This window comes from Varroa jacobsoni, unplaced genomic scaffold (assembly GCF_002532875.2).
Source record: "Varroa jacobsoni isolate VJ856 unplaced genomic scaffold, vjacob_1.0 scaffold_1006, whole genome shotgun sequence".
Taxonomy (NCBI): domain Eukaryota; kingdom Metazoa; phylum Arthropoda; class Arachnida; order Mesostigmata; family Varroidae; genus Varroa; species Varroa jacobsoni.
This window is the reverse complement of record NW_019213908.1, coordinates 86,670-98,156: the sequence shown is the minus strand read 5'-3', so window position 1 is coordinate 98,156 and position 11,487 is coordinate 86,670. Positions and strand designations below refer to the sequence as shown.

Genomic DNA, 11,487 nt, shown 5'->3' with positions numbered 1-11,487 from the left:
TAGAAGAACCCAAAAAAAAAAGGCTTCAGCTGCTCAGAGGACCTGATGAGTCCTAACAGGGGCACCATCGTCCTTCTGCTTGAATGTTGTGTGTTAAAACAGGATTTCAGTACATCTCTCACTGGAAACTTCAGTGTCTTATGTTCATCGGTAGTAACCTTCAATGACATGCCTATGCACAAGATAACGAAGTGTGATAGCCTTGTGAATGACAACTATGAGAGGGTAGCTGTGATTCGCAAATATTTTGTGCCACGTTAGTGCCTGTTTGTGTCGATGAGTGACATGTTTTCGCGTTTCAGCCATTTAAATAGTAAATTCCATTTTCTCTTTGACGTACTTATAGGTATGAGATGTAATCTTGTGCGATTCTAGGTAACTGCATAGACCACGTCAGTATCGAAGAAGTTCACAACGGTAACGCCGATCTTATTTCGACGTAGAACGACAGAAGGGACTTTCCTTTGTACTAAATTTAAGCTTTCCAATCGAGTGGGAAATAATCAAGCAGACCTCATGGAACAGTTTCAAATAGAAAACTGACTGAGTGAGATATCCAGCAGTTGTCGAGCCTTCAAAATAGACCCTTGTCAAATACGTGTCTGGACTTTTCGCTGTGAGGTCTTGACTGATTCCCTATTGGCCAACATCGACTCGGAAGAAAGCGTCTTTTCCATGTTTGATAGCCCCAAGCGTTTCTGCCATAGATAGATACCCGAACTCTACGTAATGGCAAGCATTTGACATCTTATGCTTATTATTAAGGTCATTTTTATTCCTATTCAACTTTGGTCTTGCTAATCAATATAATGGCGATGCGATTTCAGCATTACCACAATCCAGCCAACGCAACACACGCACAAAAGTTAGCCTGGCCCAATCGAGAACTACGGAGCTAGCCGTCTAATCAACTATGCTCGACAGCGATACCGGATGAAAGACTCGGTTCATAGAGGCTAGCCCAGGATATTAATATAGCGTACCAAGCGTTCGTACGTTCACTAAAGCTACAGTTGTATGATGCCATGATAAACATGCGTATGCCACGCACATGGCGGGCCTTTGCACGGCAAGCTCCCAATTCCACACTTAGAACTAAAAGGACTGGCACAAAATTGTAATTGTGCATTGATAACGTTACTGATAAAAGTTGTCTTCATCGGTCCGGGAAGACCAATTGGACTAATCATATCGAAATGGATCGCTCTTGAATTATTTATGCCGCTTATTTATAGTCAGAGCAAAACCAGCCAATGTTATAGACAATTAGCAACGGAAGACTTTGCAAAGTCAAAGGTATTGACCAAGAGGATTGTAGGCCATCTACAACTCTTCCGAGGCTACACAGATTTGCAAACTGTCATGAGTCCAAAAGATTTGAAACCTGTTTTCCGCAAAAGCATCCTCGCCATACGACCTATTTCTATGCATGACCCTTAATACGCTCGCTCATTGTTACTTGCGTAAAAGTCGGACTGAACCTGAAATTCCCACAAGGAAAATGATCTGATCTAACCAAGCTGGCAGCCTTAACGCCTGATTTATATTCATGGTGATAAACTCGTATGAAGGAAGAGCGTAGCTCATACATATAACATTTACTGACAATAATTAGATTCCTTATTTTGCGCTCCAAACTGATTTTGCTACATAGATAATAAGGTCGCTTAATTAGCATTATTCATGATTGAAGTCTAGAGAAGTGAGGCATGCTTCACTCGTCAGAATGCATCTAAAAATAGTACCGCCTGTTAGACACCAGAGGATAGAGAAACCACATACATGATACGTAACACAGACAATATTATTAGAGCGTACGAGATTTCACTCGCAGGTATCGAAGCGATCTAAATGTTCGGGGATACGGGAAAAAAAGGGGTTTACATTAGAAACAAGACCAATTTATAATTAGGTAAAAAAAAATAGTAGAGAAAATGTGAACTCGCGTTTAAAATGATAACTGTATCATAACTAAACTTTTTCATGTATCTTGACCTAAACAAGGTTGGCTTAGGCTGCTGGACCTAGCTATTATAGTTAAGCGCCTTGTGATACGGAATTGATATTTTGTCAATTCTAACCGGCCTTCGATATCCTTGGTACTTTAATACCTGCTACTTTTAGCTAGTACGGTCAGTTGAAACAAAATTAACCTTCGCTCCGTATAAATACGATAGCGTATGATAGTATCAGCAGCGTCTACTAGCTGCTTCAATATCGTTGGTTGAGTTGTTAACATGTCCGAATCAACAAGAGGACGTGACGCTTTGAACACTTGTAACGTGTCTATCCTGTCACGTCCAAGTCAGTGCTATCTCTCTATAGAAACAACAACGATAATGTTAATATTCTATTACAATAGGTGATAAATATATTACAGTCGCTTAATTGAACGTTATATTATTATTAGTGTGCTTTGTTATTTAATATCATGAAAATTTTTCTGTTCACAGTCTATTTTCTCCACTGTTTAGATATGGGGACATGCATCTAGGCCCGGTTGGACCTTGTCCGACAATGTTGAGGCTTCGTTAAAAATTTCGTAGTTTTTAATTTTTTTTAATTTTTAATTTAAAATGTAAGAATATTACTCTGACCTAGTTTTGTACTCAGCGCTAAATCTTGAAGAAACAAATGGTCTTCGATAATCTCGTGACTGCTAGAATCACTGAGGCCCAACGGCGGACCCTTCAACGGTACTTCAGCTGTACTCTGAACATTGACAGAATCGGACAGCGACCCTTAATTATGCTAAATGTCTGGCCCCAAATTTTTCAACCTGTCTACGAAATTTTATAAGAGTAGCTATATTTTGAACTATTTATGCTCTGCAAAAAAACCGGCACCCCTTAATGCCAATTGTTGGGGATGTCCTTTTCAATAGGCCCTGTGAACAGAATCAATTCGAGGTAGTCATTAGGCAGAATTAGGTAGACACGTTTCTCTGGAGGGTAAAATAAAATCAACATACACAAAGCTACGAATGTCATGCCTGTCAAAGTAAGACGAAATTTGATTTAATTTTTAGTGACAAATTGAAAAAGGTCGCCTATATCGAAATAAGAAAGTTAGCAATACCATTTTCCTTTCTAGATATTAACTTTTAGAATAGTGCTATAATCGTTGCACTGTAAAATTGGTCGATTGGAGGTGCTGAGGTCAGAGTTATCAATAAGATAATGATTAAAGGAAACAAACTTGTGCTGAATATTTATCGACCGATTGGACTTAATCCTAATTTGTTGCCTTCCTCCTTCTCTTTGAAACAGTTGAACGGGTTGTTAACTCTTATGTGGGTCCTCCGTGTCAAATAGTCTGACCATAAACCATAAAAACTTACTTCCATCTCGAATAACTACGCTATCGAGAGGCAGCTGTTTTTAGCACCAAATGCTTGCTGACCTCTACTTCTCCACATTTACAAATCCTTGTTATTACATCTGAGTTTGAAAAGAGCATTGACAGAATATGCATATAGAGCACATCCAGCAATCATCTGAACGTCACTTGGAAAATCATGATCAATTATGATTGATGTCTGACAATGACGGGCAATTCTCCATTAAACAGGTTCATCGCTACACGACAACAAGCGTCTGTTTAGTGCATTTAGCTTTATACTGTTATTGTACTTTTGCACGCCACTGTCTTCGCTGACGTAAACATTCATATACGTATATACACAACTACGTACAAATCGCTTATCGGTAAGACGATATGCAGCGCTGTCGACCGCACCGGAACCACCGAACCGTTCCCAAGAAACATTCTAGGTACGGGGAAATAGCTGCGATCGTAATGATGCTCTCGAGCTTTTCTAGTCTAAGAGATTGGCTCTCTGCATGGTCAAATGGTCTTTCGACCCTTACATCATGGTCTTAACGAACGTTGTTCTAGGCCTCTAACGGAGCAACGACTACTTGACGGGTGAGGAGGCTCGTGGCGTTGTTAGCGCCTCGTTGATTGCCCGAAGCAGTGCGAGATGGCTATAGCGTACTACCACGAAAGGGAGGACCAACAAAAATGGGCGAGGAGAACGAAAAATGTTGGGTCGCACATTGCGGCGTGCGCGGCGACTATGCCGTATCGGACACAGTGGGTTTCTCTGCATCTCCGGCGGACGGCCACTCTTTCCCGTCGCGTCTACAAAAAAAAACCTTGAGCATCGGAGCATCAGAGCGAAGACTGCTCTTGAAAGAGGACTCATGTTAGAATAAAAACCGAACTGTTCAGTGCGTTAAATCGCTTCACCTAAAAGACCGTAGGATTGAGGACCCACCACACGATTCGAGAAAGTGCTGTAGGTTGATGTAAGTGCTTACGGGTGAAGTTCGTACGAAATGGTTGGTAAGTTGTTTGACAGTTTTGTGACTAATTGAATTATATATGTTCTAACAGCAAAAACGAATGAACGTATTATCGCTCAACTGATTACTTAGTACGGACATGATTACAGGATAAATGTTGTTCTGTAGACAATCTGCGAATTGGTTCACATGACAACAAGGTTGGATGCTAATGTGGATTAGGACTGTTACAGACCTGGTTTAAAGCTGATTCATTTAGTCTACCCGTATGACGCGGTAGGCAGCGATGAAGACGTATTGAATGACTGATGCTGAAATCGATCCTCGATGTCGGAAAGGCTCATACAAGCAAGATACTCTCATCGCCCAGAGAAGTAATTAGCCTCACTTCTTACGGCATTTGACAATAAATAATGTTTCTTCGTATATCCATAGTTCCCTTACTACCGACGCTGTCCAGCCTTGATAATCGAAAGCCAAGTACTTCATGAGGTCACGACACAAGACCACATGCTTCGTTTTTTACGCCAATGATGCCTCTGTCCAACCTTTAGCAAAAGCTGAATTATCTAAAGGAAAAAAGTAATTTCATATAAAATCTATAACATCACTAGCTCTTGCTAACCCAACAAAGTTAATAACACGATCACGCATCACACGGTCTATGCAACTTTTATTAACACGAGGTATCTAGAAAGTGCTCGTTAGCGCTGTTGAATCTCGTCCGCCATATCGATTAATTCCCTATTGACGTATTGGAAGTTATATTGGTTAAGTGGTACCTTCAAGATGCCAATCGGCGGCCCTCCGATATTCCAGAATTTAAGTTTCGTACACTAACTACTCTATGAAAATTGCCTCCAAATCTTCCATGTGTAGGAGTGCGCGGACATGTAAAGGGCCAGTTTAATTTTGAATTGTGTGACGGGATCAATCCAAATAGTTATTATCTATTATTTAACCAACTTTCTATCATTCATATACCATCACTCTTAACAACATTGTCGCACCGAAATGGAGAAATTAAAATTGATATAAGTTGCATGATAATATGAACTACAGAGTGTGAGGTTAGTTTTTGATTTTTTCAGCTATGGACGACTGGCAGGCCCTGGCACTTGAATTGCATGGTGAAACTGAAGAGGTAAGAAGCATGTTGGAAGGTTATTGCTTGGATACTACAATCATTAATCAACAGCGATCAGACCAATATAGGATTTCAGTTACTTGCAATCTGTACGAGGTTTTGAAATGCTCTCACGTCCCTAGCGCACTTGAAACCTATTTAAAAAATTAGCGAGCCCATATGCGACCAAATCATGCGTATACTAAGCTTATATGGATATTTCGCTTCCAGTTTATGGCGGACGTCTGTTCCTGACGACATTATGTGTTCACCATCTGAAAAACAGGCTTCACCACAACAGTCCATTTGTCCTATCACCTCTAATAAGGACTGGAAAGCATGTCCGGAAAAGTTACATTTCTTTAAGACAGATCCCTATACTCGTTTCTTGCTTTGTTGAATGAACCTTGTTTTGCCTTTAATAGCAACGAAAGGGGTATCAGGAACGGCCTACTTTTCGAATTCAGCAAATTCAAATGTTCCATAAAGTACGCATGTGCCCCCCCCCCCCCCCCCGCCGCCGACACAACAAGTATTACATGAAAGTAAAACCTTGGCAAAGCATGACCGCGTTACACAGGCCATATTACAAGGTTCACCTTGAAATATGCGCAAAGTTCCTTAAATTGCAACGAATAGAAATAGATCATCACTTACTTGGTGACATTATCGGCGTATATGTTAGTGACTGTCAACGACGGTCATTTCAAGCCAAAAAACGATTCACTATGAGAACAAATGTCTATTAGAATAAAATTCCATAGAAAAAAATCCATGAGCACTATAAATTTATGCCACATATGTAATAAGTAAAATAGTTTTTACCGTTTGGCGTAGCAGGGTAGATGCCCCACATCTAAAACACGCGATTGATAATTTTCATTTAAGGGAACATTTCGTATCAGAGGCGAAACGACGGTTCGAATTGTATTACCATTTTTAGATAAAAGCTTATTTTATTTCTATTAAGAACCTAGTAAGATGATTACCAAGTTGCCGTGATAAAAAAATCAAGCCTGATATTATATATTATCTGAACTGACTTTACTACCTGGGTTATCTGTGTGCTGATATTTCAGGAACTCCGTAATGCAATCAATGCATTGAAGGAAAACATCGCCGAAAAGGGCCTGAAAAATATCGTGTACGAGAAAGACGACGATTTCCTAGCACGGTTCATTCGCACAAGCAAGTATGACGTTGCAAAAGCTTTTAGAATGCTTAACGGTTACTACCTCAATCGGGCCAGTTTGCCTCATAAGGTTGCCCCACGGGGCAAAGGACCAAAAGACACCGAATTCTATGTGCCGCTGAAGAGTATTATGATTCTGGATCGAAAAAATTGGGACGGTTCTTCCGTGCTTAGTATGTAGTTGTCAACGTTCATAAATTAGCAGGGAATAAAGTGGTGTCAGGAATATTTTCATTAGGAGATGTATCCATATATATATATATATGTGCATATATGTAGCAAGATGTATCTACACACGCCTTGTGTAGAAATGCTTGAATTATATGATCTAATTATCTGCGTGTTCCACTAATGATATCGTAAACTGTGCTGAATATTGATTTTTGCACTCACCGCAAACTGTTTTTATTCAACGGCTTTATTATGTTGCTTAGAGAATCATGGGAGTTTGAGTTCCTCCCAAGGAGGCTTCTGTCCTTAAATTCATAATTATATAAATGAGTTTAGAAACGTAGTAGAACACTGTTTGCTTAATCAGTATCATTAATGCAGGAAATTTCTGTTGTTTTCCAACGCCGCACGCGTCAGTATTTCGACAGGGTGACTGGGACAAGATCAATACAAAGGCTGTATTAGCGGATATGCTCTTTTTTGGTTTCTATGTTGTGGAAGCAGCTATGCGAGATCCAATAGTCCAGCTTCAGGGCCTCACCGTTGTCTTTGATTGTTCCGGCTTCGGTATAAGACATTTACCGTTTTGTGACATGGCGGTGTTCAGGGTAAGCATGTCCACTGCCGTGGCTCGAACTCTTGTTAGACCATTGATTCGTACACATATTTCTGTTTAAAAGTGCATGTTTAGTACGCTCACCCGATCAACTTGTTTGATTTCTATATACCTATATATTTTCACACATATATACATACACATATATATTTTCTCATGATAGTCTAGCTCAAGCCAGCGTTCGAATACATAAAGCCTCAACAAACAGAGCTCTGATCTGAGGTTGTTGAAAACCAGAGGTTAAGACAAAAAAATTCGAATCAAGCAAAAGGTTATACCTCCATAACCTTCGTTCGTATTTTTGCGAGTATCAATTTCCCAATGTAAATTTACCTATGCTTAATATTAATCATTATATTTTGTCCTGTATTGAGGCTGTGGGTATCCACGCGGGTGGTAAAAATCGTTGGCCGATAAAATCACTTATATGAATTGGGTTAAAATTATAGAACCCTTTGGTAGTAAATTTGTGCGTGTCTACTTTTTAGCGTTTGTTACAACTCGCTAAAATTCTCCCATATAGCGGTTCAACTGTCATGCTTTCATGGTAGTACATATCAGATATTCAATTCAGTCGTACATTTATATCGATAGTGGAAGTAAATTTTACTCTAAATATATTAGTGCTTTTATAAGAAGCTAACAATCAGTGTGGGGTACACATTTTTAACCTGAAAGACTTCCATTGTTTGTCCAGCGTACGCAGATCTACTTTTGTTGTTGCCCATCACTTATCGCTACCATTTAGATTTCTGAATCAACCGAATTGAAACCAACCTTCAAACATACGTGGCTCCTAAGGACCAGCCGATAGGCTGCGTGATTCTTGCTAAATCGTAATTTTGACCTTTAAAACGTTGATGAACGCATGGAAATCACCGACTCAATTGCCCGAATCGCGGCCGTCCCGAACGAATTTACCAGTATTATAATTAGTACAATAGTCGATTGCTACGTCTTGACAAATGCTTCGCGAAAATTGCTTTTTTGCTTATTTGATAGCCGATGAAAGTCTGTCGCATTTTAGTGGAGAATATAAGAGCGCTTTCGTTGTGCGTCCTGTGATCGCTGATGTGAATTCCATAAATAGAATTACATGTACCTTTACAAGTTTTTATAGGTAGACCTGTATTATTGGCAGTTTACCCTTTAATCTTTATCTAAATGCCTTAGGTCGGATGCTGCCACAAGTAGATCTTTAGGCAGCTGGTTCCCAGTGCGAAATGAAGCATCTCCATGCTCGGTTTTGAACATAGGTTTCGTTCCCTGTCCTTAAGTCTATTCTTAAATCTATTCTGTATGCACGCTTGTCAACTTTAGTGGTTTTTTTATACCAAAAAACAACGATATTACAGGTACAGTACAGGTACAAGCGAGCTCTCCAGGTAAAGTTTGAATTTTTTCCGCGTGCAATCGTTTATCTACAACGACCAAAATAAGAACATTATTTCCATTAAAGTAACGCTTTTCCAACTATGGGAGAAATGCCACGCTGCCACAGTGGAGGGCGACCTCGCTATACCGATGGCGCCACGAGTACTTTGAAAGGTAAAAATTAAGAAAAAATGTTATTATTTTTGATACTAACCATAGTATGTGTCATGTCAAACTAACGTATGAATCGTTATTGTGACCCCCCGATGCAGTATCTGCTCAGTTGCGTCAATGGCTCATACCCTATGCGACTTCGGGCAATCCACGTGCTTTCATGTCCCGCGGCGTTCAGATTCGTGCTAAACCTCTTCAGGAATTTCCTAACGCCCAAGATGCGGGCGCGGTTACATGTCCACTCCTCGAGGTGACTACTTTCTTTTCATTCTTTTACCTAGCCATAAAGTCAGCGCTTATGTGCACCTAGTATAGGAAAATACTGAATGCTTCGAATCGTTGCCCCCAAACATTCAGAAGGGAACGGTCAGGCAAAAAAAAAAAGTCAAGCAGACATATTTATATCATTTCAACTGACTTAACCGTTCTATATGCCTAACTACGTTCACTATACGAGCTACAAGCCTTTTTCGTATGTCGCTAACCCGTTGTTCACTGACGTTTTTCGTTTTGTTTAGTGCTAATCTCGATAAGTATATCGACGGTTCCATTCTTCCCGAAGAATATTCATCTACTTCGACTAGTGGCCCATTTTCAAGTAAACCCACATTCGATAAAATGTCACAATACCATGATTGGTTTGTGACTCGAAGTTACTATGGAGTCCAAACAGACAATGCTGCCAAGTAGTCGTCTACCTTGTTGTCATTGAAGATCATTGACATTTTACCAGCTCATCTTACCAAATCGATAGCTAAATGCCATGAATGAAACTTAGCACTCCCTCTGGCACAACACCATAGAAGTGAACACCCAAACCCGAATCGTAACTGTTTGGGTTTGCGCGTTATTTGTTCTTTTCTATGGCAGAACTCAGCTGAGGACATGCATACACTGTACTGCGTATATTTAGAGATTCGCTTGTTCATAATCCTCTGACCGTGTCTGGAATGATAATGTGTATAAACATATCCTACACCTAGAGAAAACTCTTCGATAAGTACTGACAATGTATCTATTTATTTGGAAAGGTACGCGCATCGCCAATCCACTGAAGAGATCTTCGCTGAAATATAGAGCTATGGATTATCGATGTAGCACACGGACGGTCTTTTAGGTATAGTACAGTCTATTTTAAAACGGCATGTACTTTGCGGATCTGTTGATTGTTTCACGTTTTTTTTTTTTGGCCACAGCTTCATTTGGTAACCAATCTAGAGAGCTAGCGATGCTACAAGCTGGCCCGACAGTAAATGGAACAAGTGTTCTTTTCTAAAAGTTCTACATGTTTTTACTTGGTGTACATGGCTTTTTTCTGGTTATAAAAACATTTCTAAAACCACAACCCCGGCTGTACGCGAATGTGGAAAGCTTCAGGCAAATAAACGACGTAGCCACTTTCTTTAGGTTGTATTTGGGCTAGTCTGGCGTTTCGCTTACGCTTCATAACAAATGACCGACTCGAAAATACTAATCCACACATGGTTTTCAGTGGTCCGCTTTTGACCAAGACGGAGTTATGTTAAGGCGGTCGTCTGACAGCCTGATCATCGGACCCAATACAAATCTGGACTAGGAAGCTTGGACGAGCTTCTTTTCGACCAGAAATGCTCAATCAACCTTTCCGGGCTGAATGATGCGCTCATGCTGTAGTGCTAGTGCATTACGGCGACACCACAATTGATACCTCGAGCTTTATGCTTGGTGCCCAAGCTGTTAAGTATTGCTTCCGGTCGGTTCCAAAGTTAGACCACTTTATATATATGGTCCTACGCGTATCATTCCATCGTATATGCAGTAATATTTCATATAGTTATTACTGAACTATGTAGTCAATACCTACTAACACTTAACAAAGTGAATATACTCATTTTCATTATTACTGATTAAAAAAGAAGTTGAACATGTACTTATTCTTATAAACGCGCACAGAGGTCCCGCTAACTTCGCATAAACATTCATTCTCAAGAGAAAAAATACAGCTGCTCTTGTAGATTTTTCTGGAAGCATATTTTCCCATTACATAAACAATAGGTACAATTGAACTGCTACTACCATATATGAGAGACACATAAGTTTCACACATCGGCGACCGAAACGCTATAAAATGACCTAAAGGTCGAGATACCTTCTATGTGACGAAGAAAGAGATTCGGTGAGTGAAAACAAGGTGAGAAGCCCGTTAGTAGGGCGACGCGCCTCAGCACTCAAGAAAAACAAACCAATTAAATTCTGATAGAACAGCTGAAACGATAGGAACGTCGTTTATTCAAGCAAATTTTGTCGTACATTAGTGGGGGCCAAGGGCCCACCCGCACACATATATATATATAACTGCTTATTATTTTTTGCCCTTATACAACTGTAAGTTTATTTCGACTAGAATCGTTTATATGCTTTATTCATATAATTTTCCAAATAAATGGTCTCATTCCGCGGTTACGGTTGACTATTGTTTTATACGATAAATTAAAATACTTAGAAAACAGTGCCACATTCACGTTATATACTTTGCGGAATCAATATG

At 39.9% G+C, this 11,487-nt stretch overlaps 1 protein-coding gene across 13 annotated transcripts; it reads left to right on the top strand.

Moving 5' to 3' along the window:
• Nucleotides 1-4,072: 4,072 nt before the first annotated feature.
• LOC111265770 (alpha-tocopherol transfer protein) lies at nucleotides 4,073-11,402 on the top strand. 13 transcript variants are annotated; one of them, XM_022842686.2, is made up of 8 exons: nucleotides 4,075-4,347; nucleotides 4,541-4,681; nucleotides 5,399-5,451; nucleotides 6,513-6,798; nucleotides 7,214-7,404; nucleotides 9,059-9,210; nucleotides 9,479-9,558; nucleotides 9,992-11,402. In XM_022842686.2, the coding sequence occupies exons 2-8, from the start codon at nucleotides 4,609-4,611 to the stop codon at nucleotides 10,075-10,077; spliced, it is 921 nt and encodes a 306-aa protein (XP_022698421.1). In that variant the 5' UTR covers nucleotides 4,075-4,347; nucleotides 4,541-4,608; the 3' UTR covers nucleotides 10,078-11,402. The 13 variants fall into 13 exon arrangements, 12 of the variants coding, with proteins under 12 accessions (XP_086826752.1, XP_022698426.1, XP_086826753.1 ...); XR_015313171.1 differs by lacking the exon at nucleotides 7,214-7,404 and having other exon boundaries at nucleotides 4,074-4,347; nucleotides 9,992-10,129; XM_022842691.2 differs by lacking the exon at nucleotides 9,479-9,558 and having other exon boundaries at nucleotides 4,074-4,347.
• Nucleotides 11,403-11,487: the final 85 nt, after the last annotated feature.